The 19,429-nt window shown below is 41.6% G+C and overlaps 2 protein-coding genes across 3 annotated transcripts in view; both read left to right on the top strand.

The window, feature by feature from the left end:
- Window positions 1–4,666, top strand: part of efna1b (ephrin-A1b) — a 28,958-nt gene extending 24,292 nt beyond the window's left edge. For both annotated transcript variants that reach the window (XM_080895713.1, XM_080895714.1), the window contains exons 2-4: window positions 3,585–3,880; window positions 3,972–4,160; window positions 4,303–4,666. In XM_080895713.1, coding sequence (XP_080751839.1) covers window positions 3,585–3,880; window positions 3,972–4,160; window positions 4,303–4,424 — 607 coding nt within the window. In that variant the 3' untranslated portion in view covers window positions 4,425–4,666. The remainder of the gene's footprint in view (window positions 1–3,584; window positions 3,881–3,971; window positions 4,161–4,302) is intronic.
- A 5,280-nt stretch (window positions 4,667–9,946) lies between these two features.
- Window positions 9,947–18,242, top strand: slc50a1 (solute carrier family 50 member 1). The gene is made up of 6 exons (XM_080895896.1): window positions 9,947–10,656; window positions 10,961–11,038; window positions 11,111–11,234; window positions 11,322–11,483; window positions 16,838–16,957; window positions 17,076–18,242. Exons 1-6 carry the CDS (start codon window positions 10,589–10,591, stop codon window positions 17,181–17,183), a joined length of 660 nt encoding a protein of 219 aa, XP_080752022.1. The 5' UTR covers window positions 9,947–10,588; the 3' UTR covers window positions 17,184–18,242.
- The last annotated feature ends 1,187 nt before the right edge of the window (window positions 18,243–19,429 follow it).

Raw genomic sequence — 19,429 nt, forward strand, 5'->3', positions numbered from 1 at the left:
GCTCTAATGGAGCTGCCCACTAGTGAGCAGCTAAACCCATTAGAACCACTGACAGCTCCTCACGCCCGTGTGAAAGGAGGTGTGAATCTGTCATACCACAGCAAATTAATCGGGTATTAAGTGTACACCTCAAAGTAAAAGTGTGTAAGAGTGGGGCTGGAAATTTGATGAGCGCGCCTTGTGAGAACACTGTAAACTATCCGAACTGCAGCCCCCACCCCCCCTCGCCCCCTCTGCTGTGACATTCCTGTGTGTGTGTGTACACTTACTACTGATTACCTGAGGAGCAAATGGAAGAAGAGGGGGGAGTGGTGCGTGTGTTTGATGTTTCAGACGTGCAGACTCTCTTCGTGACTCTGTTTTTGTGTGTGTGAAACATATATCTTCGGTGCTGACTCGGATGCTAGTGCGGGTGAGAAGTGGCGACCCTGAACTGTAACCTTTTGACCTGGCTGCCAGTTTGCGACTTTCCCCAGACGGACAGTGAAAGACAGACTCCTTGTGTCAGTAGTTTGAGCGAGCCCAGAGCGAGCTCAGGGGGACAAATGGTGGGAAGGGCTGTAGAAGGGAGACAGGAAGGGGGGGGGGGGGGGGGAGCCAACAGCAGAGCAAAGACAATTGCAAAACTTCAAAGCTTTAGTGACTAGAAGTGTTGCAAAAGTCACCTGCAGTAAGGAGCAGTAATAACTATTCTGTTTTGTACCTTCACGACACATGCACCGCAATCAGAGTAACTTTGTATTGAGGAATGACCTGCAGAAAAGGAAGACTAGAGCCACCTTCAACCTTTGCTGTTTACCCATACCTCAGTCTCATGCAGGAAAACGCACACACACACAAACACACACACGCACAAGAGGCTCCAACAGACCTTGATAAACAGATGTGCTCATAAGCCCGGGGCATGAGACGCCCTGGATAAGGGGTCTTCAGAGAATCCCTCTCCCTTGAAAACACAGACACACAAAGCAATAGGCAGGAAGAAGAAGATGCAATGTGGAAAGTAGGTTTGCGACAGCTCACACACCTGGCTCTCCGTCTCATAGAGGACATAGTTATCACATTAACGCGACTCTCACTCTCCCGAGAACTGCCAGTCAGAGGCTAGTGTAGACGCGGGGAGATGCTAGAGTGCAGAGCTTTGATGAATGAAGACGTAAAGAGGGTGGTGGAGTTGAAGACGGAGCGAATTCAGTGGGCACGAATAGGTGGAGATTTAAAGAAAAAAAAAAAGCATTAATTGAAATTAAAATAATACAGAAGTGTGAGAAGGTTTTATTAAACCACCAAAATCAGCCACTGGGACACACATTAGACACGTAAACAGCAGCCAGGGTAGTGAAAGCTCCATAGGGGTTAAGGTAGAAGGGGTTGAAGGGGCCGTGTAGCCTTCAGGCATTCTGTCTTTGGGGAGGGAAAGGGTATAATTACATCCCATTCATTCCTCCTCCCCTCCTTTTCAGGAGAACACATTGGCCCCAGACCCCTAACAGCTTTTAATTAGCCAGACCAATGGTGGCGAGGAGGAGGGGAAGTGAGGAGGTGAAGAGAAGAATAAAAGGAGAGTTTTCTTAAAAGCATGAGCCGTGAATGAAATTAGCAACAAAATCTATCTGTTTTGTTGGCTTTTGACAAGCCCGTTTTCACATGGAGGTCGGCCAGACCGCTAACAAGGACACACTGTGGGGAAAAAGGTGTATCCTATACAATTTAAAACTACTCGTTACTTCAGAGGGAACCACTAGAGACCTCCAAATGTCTTGTTTTACCCAACCCTGTTATTACTGGTTTGACTGAAGAAAACAGTAGAGAGGAGCAACATGAGAGGCACGGCTTATTTGGCTAATTAGGCTGCTACAGATGTGTCTTTTCATTTCAGTAAAGCACTTGCCCTTGTAGACCCAAGACACACACACAGTCGCAGATAAACACACAAACAAAGGCGTACACACCTGCACAGAAGTGTACACACTTACAAAGGGCCTTTTCAGAGAGAAAGCTCAGGGTAGTGATCAGCTTATTAGCCCTGGAAAACAAGTATAGAGCTGTGCTCAGCTAACAAAGCGTGTTTTGACAGGTAGGTCAGCACTAACCCATACACACACGCACACAATGCACACAAACAGTTACGCACACACAGAGGCAGGAAGAAGGGGTTAGAGGCCCTCATTTTGGAGCCAGGGTGTCTGTGACTTGGTCAGGGGTGTCCTGACGGGAGCCACAACAACGGGAGGGGAAGAAGGGGGAGGGTCTCAGAGGCACCGCGTCTCGCTTTGATGACAGGACACGCACATAAACAGGGGTTGTTTTGTTGTCACTCTCACTCCGCGCAACATGTGAGACGCAAGCGTCCACAAGCAGTTGCTCATAAGCACAGATTGAATTTGCGGATTAGAGCTTTTATCCCTGAGGATGTCATGGAAGTAATGTGCAAATATCAGTCTTTCTTCACCTCCTGGTTGATGGCGAGATTTGTGCACAGGCCAGCTGCACTTCGCACGCATGATGAAACTGAAAGGTTGGAGTTCATTAAAATCTCTTTCCCCTTTGCGCCGATAAATCTGGTCCTAATGGATTAGTAGCTTATTTTTTAACAAATAGTAAGAGTTTTACTACAGTGAAGCTTTTTTTTTTTTTTTTTTTCCCTATATCCTCGCTGAACATCGTCACCACTTAATGTGCAGTGAGACTTTACAGGAAATATACTTATTTTTCTACCGCCTCTCCATACTTCATTAGGACTCCCGGGGCGAAACAAGCATAGGAAGTGAGCACAAAAAGGAGCCGGGGAGGCTTAAAAGAAGCCACAAAACTAAATGAAGGGTAAAGATGAAAAGGGAAAGAAAAAGAGTGAGATAGTCTGGCTCCCCACCTAGTCTCTCTGTGTCTTTGAGGAAATCAGAGAAAAAGAAGATAGAGATAGAGGCGGCAAATTAGCCAGAAAAGTCACGGCAGGAGCTCCGCCACAGATGGACAAACATTCAGGTGAAGAAATTAATGAGACAGAAACCAGAGAAGAGCTTAAAAACACTTGACAGAAAGACTCAGTGAGCTGTACCGAGAGGAAAGTGGACCGAAAGAGAAAGTGGGAAGAAAAAACTCTCCAAAAGATTGTTGGAGCTGAGCTGTCATGTGTAATTTAGTTTCAAGCAAGTGCATCTCACCCAAAGGGAAGAGAGAGAAAGAGAAGGTGTGCGAGTGTGTGGGATGGGCTGTGTACGATTCTGGGTGTGTTTTCTCGCCCCAAAACAAATTGAACAAGTCCAGCCTGATCAGCCTCTTTCTAATTCTGTTGCTCAGACAGGTTTGCACAAGCACACAGAAAAACACATCCTCACACGGCATCACCCAGCTTTACCTGTCTGTTTATTTGTGTTATTCATGTCTCTAAGACTCTTTTCAGTTGCCGCACGTGTCTGTGTTTAACTAGTCCTCATCAATATCCAGAACACATCCAGCGTATTATCTGCTCTGCTGGGTGTGTGTCGAAAACAACAGATGAGATCCGCCTCTGTTACTCATTTTGGAAAACTGGGTGAGGACATTTGTCAGTAACCTCGTGTCTCTTTCTGTCTCCCCTGTAGCTTTCAGTGGAATGAGTATACGGTGGAAGTGCGCATCAATGACTATCTGGACATCATCTGCCCTCACTACACCCACGACGAGGTGCCGTCGCATGCAGCTGAGCGTTACGTGCTGTACATGGTGGAGAGAGAGGACTACGAGGTGTGCAAGCCTCACTCCTTCGATCAGCTCCGCTGGGAGTGCTCGCGGCCCTTCGCTCCTCATGCTCCCGAAAAATTCTCGGAGAAGTTTCAACGCTTCACCCCCTTCACCCTGGGAAAGGAGTTCCGTCAGGGAGAGAGCTATTATTATATCTGTAAGTATCTTTAATGATATTTCTGCTCAGTCTTCTGTGGTTAGAGGAAGGTTCCTTGTGTTAAACTTTTCCCTCTGTCTCACTTTGTCAGCAAAGCCAATGCATCACCATGGGAAAGACTGTCTGCGGCTGAGAGTGGATGTAGTTGGACATAAAGGCTCTGGAAAGAATCACTATGACAAATCCAAAGCACGTGAAACAGAAAAAATCTTGGAAGGAGAAAAAGTGAATTTCCTTGCTACAGGAGGAGTTCACAACCCCTCTAACAGTCTCCCAGCAGGTGAGCATTCTTTAAAAAATAGATTCCAGACATAGAAAATAATCACAGCGGTGCTGTGACTAAGACCAGCTCAGCTGGGTGTGTTTACCATCCCTGAGTGATGAAATCCTGTCCTAACGGTCCTTCCCATCTCTTCTCTCAGATGACCCTGCTGCGATGGAGCCAAATGTCCAGAGGAGTGTCGGCAACTCTGCAGCACAGCTGATCTCTCGTTCACTTCTTTTTGCCCTGATCCCAGTCTTATTAGCCCTGATGCTACACTAAAGGCAGTGAAAGCTCCACAACAGAGACATTACTAACCCGATGCTGGTCACCGGGACGTGAACGATCAGAGATTCTTTTTATACAGACTTTTTTTATACGAGCATGGACAGTGTGTGTTGTTCAGCGTGCGCTTGATGTGGTTTTTGTGTGTGTGAATGTGGAGCGTGGATCGCTCCAAAATAAAAAAGAGGACCTCAGAGACTTTTTTTTTTTTTACTTTATTTTGAGGATTGAAATTCTCACTTATGACCATTTAAGCTGAACATTTTTGTTTTTTCATTATGAACGAAGTCGCAAACAGAACGATCCAAATGCTTTGTTATAAATCGACGGCAGCAAGATTACATTATCCTCACTGTCACGTGTCAACACATTTTCATAGCACTGGTACAGCTGTGCGTTTCATTAGTGAACTCTCTTTTTCTTCCTCTACATGTAGAGAAACTATTGATATTGTGTATTGTTGTCGGCAGCTGCCACAATATGTAGGATAATGTAGGATATTTGCCATGTTGTGTTGCACTCAACTCCTCGTTATAATGCTCCACATTTCTAAAGTTATCTGACATGTTATCAGTGGTAACGCAACCTGAGAAAACAGATGCTCTAACGGTGCAGCAGTGGTTCTCGCCCCGATTTCTGGCTTTTAGTGATGTCTATTGGTGCTCATGCTGATGAAATCTTTTCATGTAACCACGATTAAAAATGTATTCCAAGAACCTAAAGATATGCATATACTAAAAAAAAAAAGATGCAGTGATATTTATGTTTTTGTTAAGTCCTCATCTGTCAATTACACGGTTTCATGCGATGTTGTGAGCCAATGTTGAGAGCCACTGAACAAAACAAAGACAAACTCAGCATCTTCAGCACTTATTCACTCATTTCTATTGTTTCGACTGTATCATGGTACACTGGCTGATGTTTGCAGATGTTGCCCCACTCGCACTTCCTGAAACCTCAAACTGAAGGTATCTCCCAGAATACATTTTTTTTGTCTTTTTTTTTTTTTTTGCTTGTGTCATTTTGTAAATGTTTATATGTACATTTGTACATACAGAAAACTATATGAAACTGTTTTAAGATGTGAAAAATCTTTAGTGAAATAAAAATGTGATGTAATCCAAAAAGAAGAAAAAGATCTGTCTGTTTTTTATCATAACTTATTTTGGATCTTGATAACCCGCTGAGATCATCGAGATTTGGATGGATGACACAATATTTTGGCAGAGCCATCTATCCTCTGTCCGTCTCCACATTTCCACCCCCATGTCTTTCCCAGCCTCTCGTCTCTGCCCTCTCCTGCTTTCATCTCCTCTGATACAACATACCCGGGCTTAGATTTCAGACTCAAAACCAAACATGGACTAAGAAGGGGACAAAAAAAACACCCAAGAACCCAGAGAGAGGGAGGCCCACAAGCGAACTGACAGCTGGGTGTGAAAGTGTCACTCTCACCTCCTTGCTCATACTCTTTCACTCTTTTTTGCCCTGTTTTTGCCCTTTCTTTTTCTTCTCTGAACATCGCCTTTTGAGGAAAAGCTGAACATCCGTCCACACAGCTGTATGTTGGAATGAGGAGAAAACAAACCTCAGAGCTGACTGAAAACTGTCAAAACTCACCGTTCCTTGAAAACCGCACAACATACACACTCAAAATCAGAACATTAGAACTGAGCTGTTTGCTTTTCCGTGATAACGTCATAGCTTAAATTCAATGCAGATGATCACAGAGTCTCAGGTATCTTGTGCAATGCTGCACCCACAAATGTGTACAGTAGGATAAAGCAGGACATCATTCAACTGTGCCTGATGGGATGGATTAAATATGGTAGTCTCCACCGCTTTGATGTCTCGGTTCAACATTATGTCAGGCATTATGTGAAAAAGTAAATGTATGCTTTATAATACAAAAAATGTTCCTTTAGCTGTGCAAATACCATAAACCAAAAGTGAGCTTTCAGATTAGTTCGAGGACAAGCTTTTACAAACATGGCATAAAACTGTAGAAACATCATTTTAAGGTTTTATTCCAGTGCAGTAAATCTGAGTATCGCAGTAAAGTCAATGAAAATTCTACTAAAATACAATACTTGAAGTTTAAAATTGTGATTTACTACATATGACAAGAAGTTTTTGAAATATAAATCATTTGGGCACTTAATTACATTTACATGTACAACTACTCATTAACACATTTAGGCAAGGTGACATGCTAAAGTTCAAACTGAGCATCAGGTCTGAGTATTTCACAAACTGCTGATCTACTGGGATTTTCCCACATAAGGTTCACAGACAAAGGTCCAAAAATTAAAAAAAAAACAAAAACCCATTGAACAGCAGCACAAGAGGTCAGCGAAGAATGGACAGACAGGAAGGCAACAGTAACACAAATAATCACTTGTTACACCCAATATGCAGAAGAGCATCTCTAATTGCACAACACATCAAGTCTTGAAGCAGATGGGCTACAGCAGCAGAAGACCGCACAGGGTGCCACTCCTGTCAGCTAAGAACAGGAAACTGAGGCTAAACTTTGCACATTCTCACCAGAATAGGATGACAAAAGACTGGAAAAATATTGCCGGGGCCGATGTGTCTCAATTTCTGCTACAACATTTGGGTAGTAGAGTCAGAATGTGGCATAAACAAGACGAAAGCATGGATTAATCCCACCTCGTATCACTGATTCAGGGTGCTGGTGGAGGTGTAATGATGTGAGGGGTATTTCTTGGCATATTTTGGGCTCCCTAGAGCTTTCCAGAGTATCACTGCTGATCACATCCATTCCTTTGGGACCACAGTGTGCCCATCTTCTGATGGCTGCTTCCAGCAGAACAATGCACCATGTTAGAAAGCTGAAATGATCTAACACTGGTTTCTTGACCATGACAGTGAGCTCACTGCATTCAAATGGCCTCCACAGTTAAGCCAATAAACGACCTCTGGGATGTGGTGGAACAGGGCATTCACATCATGGATGTGTTGCCAACAAATATGGAGCATTGTGGGATGCTATCATGCCAAAGTGGAGCAAATTTCCAGGATCTTGTTGAATCTATGCCATGAAGAATTTTGCAGCTCTGAATAGAAAAGAGGCAATTTTTTACCAAAATGACCAGTGAGTGTATTTTACCATCTTTCTTGTCCAAAACTTTAGCTCTTATTTTATGCTTTATCTAATACAAAAGGTCATTAACTTTCACTTAATAAAGGCAGACACGTAAACAGCTTCACTGGCACAACACTCGAAGGAGTCTGAACAGCTCCGATAAAAAACACTGTCACAAAAAGAAAAGGGATTGCAATTTAATAACAAAAAGATCAACCATAAATCAGAAAAAGAAAATTCTTCTAAATCAATATAGCAATGACCTTCAAGTGAAGAAAAATGTGTGAAAAGACTAAATGTCAAACAGATGCAAAGCTAAAACTAAAAGCTAAAGACTAAAGAAGAAGGGTGAAAATTATACACCAGAGACTGCTGAGAAAGGTCAAGTTTTGAAATGTCTAGAGTGACAAAGCAGCTCGGCTCTGACAGCTGTACACAGGAGGGAGCAGTCAGGTGACGATGGGGGAGTGGGCGAGGCGGGGTGGTTGGGCAAGAAGGGTCAAAGAAAAGTTAATGAGCAAACTTTAGATGATTCGTATTAAATTTACCCCGAGAGACGAACAATAAGTGAAAGTTTTAATGCACAACTTTTAAATATGAATCTTAATTCTTGGATGTAATACCCATGAAATGACACCCAGCACGCTGACTAGTTGAAAAATGATGCATATGAGATAAAATTAATCAAATAACACTGGTGCACCCCAGTGGAGTGCATAATTAATTTTTCAGTTTAAACAGTGAAATCATCTCATTTTGAAAGTATAAAATCCAGCATATTTGCCTGGATCCACACACTGACTGTTCTGTGTGATATCAAGCTACAAGCATGTGATATGGGATTGGAACAATGATGTAATGATGAGACGCTTTTTTTCTCCTCCTTCTTCTTATCATAGGCTAATAGTTGGGTTTTCTTTTTTGACTGTGCTACTGGAATACAGGGTGAAAAACAAATGTGTGATTCACAGAAAAGAGAAACTGGAAAGAAAGACTGATGCATTATGTGAAGCAGTGGAAAAGCTTGCCTTATTTTCCTATTCTGTGCATCAGCCTAGTGTTATACTTCCACAAGGTGAGATATAACAAAAAATGAAAACATCAAATTGCTCCCAGTGTGATCTTTTCATTTGGAGAACCCGTATCTTCAGCGTCCCTTTAATAACTACTGTACGAATGCTTGATGATTTTTCTGGGATGTTGAAAGCTTGTAAAAGTGGGTGCACGATTTGTACTGTTCCAGTTATAATGTTCTGTTTATGGTGTGAAACCTGACATCTAATACAGCTTTTTAAAGAGTCTTGTCATGGTTTCCAGACCCAAAGAGGACAAACATCTAAGATTTCCTAATCTTGAGTTTAATACTGTCTGATAATAATCTTAGTGTCTGTAATAGGCTCAAATATCTTGGACATCTTATTACAGATCAAATGACGGGTATTGATATTGCACAAGAAAAAACCCCACTTATCAAATTTAAGACTTTAATAAACCACAATTATCAGCTGTCGAGACAATTTTCACATTAAAGACTTTTTATTTATTTCTTTTTTTGTGCTTATTTTACTTGATCTTTGTTTTTACTTTGTGACTTTGCGGGTCAACATGCTGGAAGCAGCCATCAGAAGATGGGTTCACTGTAGTCATGAAGGGATGGAGATGCTCAGCAATAATACTCACGTAGCTGCGGTGCTTAAACAAAGCTCAGATGTTAGTAAGGGTGTTCTGGCAAAGAAATGTCTCCACACCATTACACCAGCAGCAGCAGCATGAACCAATGATATAAGGCTGGCAGGATCCATGCTTGCAAGCTGTTGACGCCAGATTCTGACCCTATCCTCTGGAAATTGCAGCAGAAATCAAAACTCATCAGAGCAGACAACATTTTCCAATCGTCTGTTGCCCAATTTTGGTGAACCCATGTGAACTGTACTCTCTGTTGTCTGTTCTTAGGTGTGGCACCTGGTGTAGACTTCTGCTGCTGAAGCTTATACGCTTGAAAGTTTGACGTTTGTGTATTTAGAGATTTAGACCTGCTTTTCTGCTCTCCTATCAGCTTCTCCGTAAACCCTACTGATGGTTGTGTGGTCAAATTCTAGCAGATCAGACAAGTCACCTACAAAAGTTTTATGTTCAAAAACTTGAACATCACACTTAAATCATCCGCCCCTCCCATTCTGATGCTCACTTTGAACTTCCGCAGGTCTTGGCCGTGTCTACATGCATACATGCATTCATCCAAAGCCAATTACAGACCCACAGAAGACATCCATCCCATCCATTCGCTTCCGCTTGTCCTTTTCAGGGTCGCGGGGGGCGCTGGAGCCTATCCCAGCTGTCATAGGGCGAGAGGCGGGGTACACCCTGGACAGGTCGCCAGTCTGTCGCAGGGCTAACACACAGGGACAGACAATCATTCGCACTCACATTCATTCGCACATTCACACCTAGTGACAATTTGGATTATCCAATTAACCTATCCCCACAAGCTGCATGTCTTTGGACGGTGGGAGGAAGCCGGAGTACCCGGAGAGAACCCACGCAAACACGGGGAGAACATGCAAACTCCACACAGAAAGACCCCGGCCTGATGGTGGAATTGAACTCAGGACCTTCTTGCTGTGCGGCAACAGTGCTAACCACCGTGCTGCCCCCACAGAAGACATATAAAGTTAAATGCGTGTGTAAAATCGGAGCCTTCCGGGTCGGGAAATACTGAATGTTTTCATGCTCGCTGACTGCTGAAAAGCTTTGAATAAACTGTACGAGTGCCATGAGCTTTCCCACATCCGTGTCCCTCTGGCAGTCACTCGTAAAATTCTTGCAACGTAATTACGTCCAGCGCTACGTTCCTTATCGTTTCAGCACCCTATTGGACCAGCCCTTTGAGCCTATAGCCAATCAGAGGACAGGAACCAGGAGGGCACTGATTGCAAATACGGAAATACAGTGAGAGCATCCGCGTCGTTATATTTACCTTTCATCTCAGGCAGTTTAAGAGTTTGTGATTAAAAGGAGACTGTGCACAAAGCACGTATTTTTCCCCCGCTCTATGGATTTGTTGTCGCTTCTGTCATGGGCCTGCATCGTGTTCACAGTCGGGATGTTCTCGACTGGACTGTAAGTTTAAATGATCGTTAATTGCATGCATCTATGTTTTATCTTACTTCCTGCTCTAACTTTGTAAGGATGGGAGAAAGTACGAAGAAAGCAAGATCCCACTGAGACAGGATGGAGATTTTCTGAACTGCTTGCACTTGGTAGCATCACAACAACTTTATAGTGAAGGAATGCGAGAAAGTACTAACACTGAACATGGAGTTATTGGTTTAAATTGCTATTAGCATCTCCAGCCTATTCTTTTGTTTTTTATTCTTTCTGTGTGTGTGTATGTGCATGCGTGTGTGTGTGTGTGTGTTTCTAGGACCGACCTGAAAAAGATGCGAGAATCCAAAAGTACAGACAATATCCAGTTTCTCCCTTTCCTCACCACGTGCCTCAAGTGAGTTTCTCTTTCCGCTTTTGCATAATTCACTGTGATGCATCATCACTAATGTTCCTGTTGTTTCTATAGTAACCTTGGTTGGATGTATTATGGGATTCTGAAGAGAGATCAGACGATTATCCTGGTCAACATCATTGGTGCTCTTCTCCAGATACTTTACATCATCATGTACTTCCGCTACACGAAGCAGAGGGTCAGCATAGTCAGACCTGTCATAAAGCGCTCTCCTTACTTGCAGCTGGATCTTTAATTTATCTGTCTCTGTATTTGTTGGTTTCAGAGGTTAGTGTCCTCCCAGACCCTTGCAGCAGGGATTGTACTGATCTGCGGTTGGCTCTACTTCACCATGTTTCTTACTGATGGAGACATTCGTCTCAGCCAGCTGGGACTCACCTGCAGCGTGGTCACCGTCAGCATGTACCTGTCACCGCTCACCGACCTGGTACAATTCACACCACAGACAAACACAACATACAGGCAGCGTGTAGAACGTCGCCTGTGTTTGTTTTCTCTCACTGAACTGAATAATATTTCAGAACATGATCTGGAAATCAGTTACATTTGGATGATAGTACCTAAAAACTCGCCTTAATGAGTTTTATATTGTAAAGGTAAAACTTTTAGTAGTAGAGAGAAAATCCTGCTAACAACAGCAAGGGTGTGGAGGAAGAACTGTCTTTTTAACAGGAAGACATCACACAGCAAGCGAGTCGATTTGCACAATACTGCGAATCGCTTCCTATGTTGATGCAGCTTAAGGGCTCCAGCCCTAATTATAATCTTTATCAAAAAGTGAAGTTTATTTTTATTTTTAGCACATTTAAAAACAACAAAAGTGCTTTACGAATAAAGTAATCAAATTGGATAAAACCGAGTTAATGACACAGTTAAAAAAAGGAAACCCGAATTTAAAAGAAACACATTTAAAAGTACTCAGAACTCATTTTGATTTAAAAGCCAAACAATTTCTTTTTTAAAAAAGGAAAGTTTAATCTTAAAGGTAAAGAGGGTGTCTGTCTCCTCAACCCAAACTGTGAGCTGATTCCACAGAAGAGCATCTTAAAAGCTGAGGAATCTGTCTCCCATTCTACTTTTAAATGCTCCAGGAACCCGGCTGGTTTAGCTCAGTGCATTGAGGCAAGGCGAGGCAAGTTTATTTGTATAGCACAATTCAACAACAAGGTGATCCAAAGTGCTTTACAGAGACATTAGAAACAAAAACAAATAAAAAGCATGATTTAAAATTGATTAAAACAAGCAAACAAACAAACTAACTAATTAACAAACAAACAAAACAGTATATAAAATCAAAAGAGATAAAATCAGAACAGTAGATAAAATCATTAGTTAAAATGTAAGTTTTGAAATTTAAGCTTAAGTGTGGATTTGGTGTTTTATTCAAATGCAGCTGAGAACAGGTAGAGCAGGCAACCCATACGGCTGAGAGCGGTCAGCCTGGGTTCAAGTCCGACCCGCGGCCGCATGTCTCTCCTCTTCTCGCTGTCCTTTCTTCACTGCACTGAAGAAGGCCAAAAAAAGTATTTAAAAAATGCCCCAGGAACCACAAGTAAGCTAGCAGTCTGTGAGGAAGATATGATGAGGCTTGATCATTTAGATGGCATTTTAATTAAACTTTGGATTCAACACGGAGCCGCTGAAAAACATATAACATTTTTCATTTTACTCATAGCAATATTGCAAAGACTAAAGAAAGCAATGTTATTTGTTTAACGTACATGGTATTTGTTTAATGTGCACGGTTGAAGGCAATGTCCTGGTAAGAAATGACTCTAAGATTCCTCACAGTGTTACTACAGGCCAAAGTAAAGCCATCCAGAGCTTAGTGTGAAACCTCAGCGTTTTTCAAATGAAGTAGAATCAGAAAATGACTTGCCAAAAATATTTATAAAAACTAGTGTGCATATGGGGATAATTAATAGCATACCAAACGGATACTATTTTTGTTCAGTTAATGAAGTCAGTTTGCAGTTTGCTGCTTCATTTCCAGTAAATGGTGATGGGCTTAGCTGGTAAATGTTTTTTGGTTTTGTTTTCACTTTTGTTTTGTTTTGGTTTTCCATCCTTTCCAGTTTAGCCTGTCCTATATGTTACTACATAATTCTCATATCCATTAATTAAATTTTTCAGGACATAATAAAAACACTAGATTGGGGGGAAATTAATTTTTGCTAAAAGCCATATGAGAAACTGGGACTGCTGTATAGGGCTGCACCAATAAGCTTATAAAGATATACAATTAGTATTGAGTTCAAATTTTGGACCCCTCAAAAACAGTCCCAGTTTCTGTTGGGAAAATTAATTCCCTTCCTCTGCACTATATAAAGTCAGCCACTGGGGGCAAAAGTCATTTTGTAAAGTAATTGTTTTTAATCTCCCCACAAACTCTGAGGTCCTCGAGGAGCCCAGAAATGGGACTGGCTATGAGTCTTAAAGGATTTACATATGCTGATCTTACACATGCACGGCACCTGTGAGCTTTCTTAGAACTTACCCAAAGGAGATTCTTGTGATAATGCAAAACCCAGCAGAGTCTGATCAGGTGTTAAACAGTATTTAATCTGCCAGGATCAAAGTCCACGTAACATCTGTTTTCACTGATATGAGAGTCAGTGTCATGTGCTCTGCCTTCTGCACACTCTACCCAGGTACCCTAAATCAAACTGAATATTTACAACAGTGAAGAAGTGTCTCTGTGGTGTCATTATTAACACATTTGGCTAACACGTGAAAGAGCTAAGCCATCAAAGCCTCAGTGGGGGCATCAGTAAGACTTGTATTATGATACAGCATAGCAGATTACGATGAACACCTATCTAAAAACTGATGCCGTGTCTCCTGATGATACACCCAAGGGGCAGCATTTAAAGGCTAAAGAAGGTTAGTCCCAGGATCGAGCCATGTGGTGTGCCACAGCTATTATAATAATTCTCGTTCAGAGCAACAACAATATCTCTATCCAAACTACTGAAGAACATTTGCACATAAGTCCAGACGTTCCTGTGCTACATGAGAACATCTCAACAATTGGGTGTTACACTAAAAACAGTCATTTGACAGGTGGTTGGATTCAAAAGGACTTTCCTTCAACCAGAGGCATCAGAAAAGTAGATCTTTAATAGCATATATTGTGTGCGCTTTACTGCACACCTCCCCCCTCAACTAAAAGTTAGTAGATGAAAAGTGTCGTAATCAACGAAGTGTTTGATTGGTCGGTCGACCTCCACAGTGAACTCAGAATGATGACACTCGCTCGCACATGGACAGTGTCAGTTTCATGTCTTGTGCCTGCAGTTAATAGATTAGAAATGTCAGGCAGGAAATCTAAAGGGTTGAGAGGGTAAAGAACAGCCCCACGAAGCAAATACTCCTCTACTATGTGCCAACCTCAAACAGCATAGTATACTATTTGAAACTTGAAACTCCACTAGTAGCGGACTCCTTGGTGGTTGTTGCTGCTCATTCAGAATCATTATTGCTTTTTCCATTAACAGGCAGCCCACACAGTGCTTGCCCTTGTACAATTCATATATTATAGGCTTGTTAGTGTGGTCATATTTTTCTGTAATGTAGCACAGCATTAATAGTGTTACATTGTTTCTTATTCTTTGAACTCAAATTATTTGTGAGTCACTTCAAACATTTATCTAAAAGATTCTATTGAACCTAACCTTGCAGCAGCGAGTTAAATAATCAGTTGAACTAATGGCTGCTACTAGGAAGATTTTTGTTTGGGTAAACCTTTTTGCAATATAGACTTACTGGACAATTTATTAGGTACCCCTTGCTACTTTTCCCTTTAGAACTGCCTTAATTCTTCATGGTATAGATTCAACAGGGTGCTGGAAATACTCCTCTGAGATCTTTCTCCATATTGACATGTTAGCATCACACAGTTGCTGCAGATTTGTTGGTTTCACATCTGTGATGTACTATTGGTTTGAGATCTGGTGACTGTGAGTACAGTGAACTCATTGTCATCTTTAAGAAAGCAATTTGAGATGATTTAAACTTTGTGGCATGGGGTGTTATACTGCTGGAAGCAGCCATGGGCACACTGTGATCATAAAGGTGGTCAGCAACAATACTCAGGCAGGCTGTGGCGATTAAATCCTTAATTGATTCCAAGGTGGCCAGAGGGTACAAGAAAGTCCCCTACACTGTTATACCCCCACCAGCTTGAACCTTTGACATAAGGTTCGACATGTTTTACATTTAAAGATATTCTTCTGCGTGCCTTGGTTGTAATGGGTGTTTCCTTCTTATCAGCCCAAATCAGTCTGTCCATTCTCCTGACATCAACAAGGCACTCAGAGAAAATATCCAGTCAGCAGGAATTTTCTTTCTCATACCATTCAAGCCTTAGAGATGGTTGTTTGGGAAAATCCAAGAAGATCAGCAGAGTCTGAAATATTCAGACCACCCTGTCTGGCACCAACAACCATGCCATATTCAAAGTCACTTAAATCACCTTTCTTCCCCACTGTGATGCTCAGTTTGAACTTCAGCAGTCATGTTGATAATGTCTGCGTGGGTAAATACACCGAGTTGCTACGATATGATTGGTTGGTTAGATGTTTGCGTTAATAAGCATTTATATAGATGTATCTAATATAGTGGCAGGTGATTGTGTACATGCATTACAGTTCATAGTACCCTCACTGTATTCATGATAACACTGATTGTGTTTAGTATCTACAATAGGAACCTCATATCTTCTCATTTCCTGAACGTGTTCCTCGTTGAACCCACTGCACCGGCAGCAGCTGCTCACTTTAATTCATCTGCTCACATCATCTCAGTCTGCATGTTCAGCTATGCAGTGAAGGGATAAATCCCCTGTTCTCACTCTTTCCTTTTGTCACTGTATTTGATCTTCTGGTTCCGTCTTCTATCCTGTTCGTCTCCTTCCCTCCATCTGCCTCACAGCACCGAATGACCCCCAGTCAGCTTCCTGCCTTTCTTTCCCTCATCTGTCTTCCTGTTATTCCCAGTTTCTGTCTTGTGTGTTCCCTGGCCCTTTGGTTCCATTATGTTTTCTGCTATATATGCATATATAAAATGATGTAGGCACTGCACAAATTACTTAAAATCCAAAGCTGCCTGCTTAAAGATCATTTTTGTTTTTTTAAATTACAGGTTGGGAATGTGGTGAAATTTCTAAGCCAAAATTGAATTAAAAAAAAACTCCAACAAGCAGCCAGATAATGTATACTTTAAACTAACCCAGAGGACAACTAAATATGTTGTCAAAGTAAAACAAAGCTATAAATGTAAATTTACTGCCTAAGCTCTTAATTTAAAACACTCATAGGTTTCCTTTGCCCTGAGTTATCAACACTTTAGTTAAGTTCTCTTTCGGGTTTCGGTACCTTCAAATAAAATGGAGTACAGTGTGTCATCTGACCACTTTAGAAGTACCCAGTGTTTATATCACTTCCAAATGGCCCCTTTTAAAAGCAGCATGAAGAGTCTGCCAGTCATAAAGTGGCGCAAGACACAATAGTTAAAATGTGGGCAAAGCAGTGCACACTTACTCCTTCCGGCATTGGAAGTGTGTGACAATGTAGCTGTGGGAACGTCTATAGAGAGCACTTCTGAAGAGGCATGCTGGTGTGTTGATATTTGAATAGAGTAATTCTCTCTCTCAGGGGTCATCACTGAAGGCACCTTTCATGTAGCAGTTGGTAATTCGATCCCTTGTAAATATTAAAAACTGTAATAATCCAGCTTTGAAGTGTATGTTAATGGCATCCCTCCTCCTCTCTGCCTTTGCAGGTAGAGATCGTGCGTAGTGGTAACGTGCAGTGCTTGTCCTTCCCTCTGACTGTAGCCACCTTCTTCACTTCAACCTCCTGGGTCTTCTACGGCCTTCAGCTGAGCGACTACTATATTGTGGTAAGACATCATGAATACGCACTTGGATACCTGTAAGCTCAGCTGTCAGTGTTGTGTGAGGATTGAAGCGATAACATGTTTTTTTTTCTTCTTCTTCCTTGTTTTGCTTGTTTTCCAGGTTCCAAACACACCGGGTATTTTCACTAGCCTCATCAGATTTTATCTATTTTGGAAATTTGCGTCAGTCAATCAAGGTTCGCCTTCCTACAAACCCGTGCACATATGATGTTGACAGTTGAAAAATTCATCTTCACGGATGGACGGTTGGCAACAAAGCTTTAGAGTTACATGTTGGAACAAACTCAGCGAGTGACTCGACGTGTAAAGTGTTTTGTTTACTTTTTGGGGGGGAAGAATAATGTGGACTTTTACTCAGCTGAGAGTAAATTTCACGATGTCTTTAATATGATTCAACTGTTACTGTTCTGCGGATAGTTGTTAGACATGTTACTACGTGTCTCTCTCTGTGTCTCTCTCTGTGTCTCTAAGTGCCTTCTTTTAGGTAATGTTTGCCATTAAAGATTTATGTGAATTTTTAGAGGTTAAAAACGTATATATTGTACAGTGGTTAGCACTGTTGCCTCACAGCAGAGAGGTGCTGGTTTGGATGCACTGGCAAGCTGGGGCCTTTCTTGTGGAGTTGATCTTTGGGTGCTCTGGCCTGTTTCCTTCCACAGTCCAGAGATGCACTCATTTGTTTAACTGGGGATTCTAAATTGGCGATAGGTGTGAATGTTTAGTGGGATTTATACCTCTGATTTAAATCTACTCCATAACGTCATAATCACAAATTCTTCTTAAACCCTGCACCCTAACCAATGTGCACCTCCCTAGAAATGTAATGTAAAATGTGATGCCAATTATTGAACCAACTGGAAGAGAATGGATAAGCTCAAAACTAAAAGTTTACTGCCAACTAGTGTCTTGGAGGTGAAATTGCAGACTTCTGCGGGCACACTACACAGAAGTACGAATGCTAACAGCAGCGTTAGCCAATTGCTTAGGCTATGCTGTTTTATGTTTTAGACTCTGAAGTATAAATTAAGCTTTTTCCCTGCGATAGACTGGCGACCTCTTCAGGGTGTACCTCATCTCTCACATATGACAGTCTCCAGCTTCCCTGAAAGCCTGAATGGATATATAACAGCACATGCAGTTTGTTACAGTTATATTTAAAAAAAGGGAAAATATTGTAAAGGAAGAAATTTATGTCCATTTTCTGCTGGACAAACAATGTGTTTTATCATTAAATAATGAAAGGTGCCATATCAATAAATTTTTTTTACCGTAACTGTCACTGTCTGCTGTTTTTTCTCCTTGCTGAGGCTGTACTTGACCCTTTGAAGTAGAGGAATTTGTGCTTTAGTTTGGAGGTTTTGTTTTGGGTTCAGTAACGAGCTTTCATGCATGTGACGAGGTAAGTGTGTATGATTGGAGTGGCAGTGCAGGAGAGACAAAAGCCTGTTTGATGGTGCAGCAGTGCGAATGAGCTTGTTTGTGTGAGCCTGTTGATTTAGTGAGGGCAGCGGTGGGAAAGGCTATGGCAGAGATTCTCATCCTCAGTGTGTGTGTATGTGTGTGTGTGCATGAATGCTACTTGGACCGCTCTTCCTGAGCTCAAAGAGCTTGCCCCTGACAGAGAACACACATGCACAACAACAAGACAGTATTGTGTTGGAAGCTGAGTGTTATGTAGAGGCAAAGAGAAGACTGGAGGTGGGAGATAAATGAGATATACTTGAAAGAAACGTGGGGGAAATATAAGCAGCAGGTGAAAAAGCAACAAGAAAGGATGTATAAATGAGATGGAGGTAGTAAAGCGTGGGAAAAGAATAAAGGAATTTCACGGATAAATTTAGGTTTGGCTTCTAATAGGTTGTAATTATGTAGCACAGTTCTTTAAGTATTGTTTGCTAGTATTTCATGGAGAGACACAATAAGGACATGTGCATAGAGTGTCTTTACCCCTCCATCAGAGCTCTGATTTCCTTTTTTTAAGTCCAGTTTTGACCTTTATGAATCAATTTGGTCTTTGTATCGTATTGTCTGTCGGATCTCTATCTAGGAATTCAGTTTTTCTTGTTTTCGTTTCCCTAATGCAATCGATACACAACTAAAGATAACAGCACACATTCTCAGACAGTCTCTCCAAAACATTCATGGTGCTGTTATTGATTGCACATGCAAAAGGTGGCAGAATTAGTTTTGTAGAGAATAAGAAAACAGGTTGAAGGTGAAGTTAATAACCTCCCTATTTTCTCACATCTGTACATTTGGCTAAATGCTCAGTAATGTGACTGTTGCAGAAATGACCTGATACATAACGCCCCCTCACTGCTGTGGGACCACTCGCTAAGAAGCTCTTAAATAAATGCTTTATCACGATAAGTAATTTAACCTGTGGTCAGGAACAATTACGTAAATAAAGTAAATACAATTTTATTCAAGATAAAAATAATATTCCAGTGCTTT

Source organism: Rhamphochromis sp. 'chilingali' (genome assembly GCF_963969265.1).
Source record: "Rhamphochromis sp. 'chilingali' genome assembly, chromosome: 11".
NCBI lineage: Eukaryota > Metazoa > Chordata > Actinopteri > Cichliformes > Cichlidae > Rhamphochromis > Rhamphochromis sp. 'chilingali'.

What these genes read in the sequence shown, in the direction of transcription:
- slc50a1 (XM_080895896.1), top strand. Translation starts at nt 10,589, where the DNA reads ATGGATTTGTTGTCGCTTCTGTCATGGGCCTGCATCGTGTTCACAGTC. An exon ending in GGGATGTTCTCGACTGGACT is followed by an intron (nt 10,657 to 10,960) that starts GTAAGTTTAAAT and finishes GTGTGTTTCTAG; the next exon opens with GACCGACCTGAAAAAGATGC. An exon ending in TTCCTCACCACGTGCCTCAA is followed by an intron (nt 11,039 to 11,110) that starts GTGAGTTTCTCT and finishes TTGTTTCTATAG; the next exon opens with TAACCTTGGTTGGATGTATT.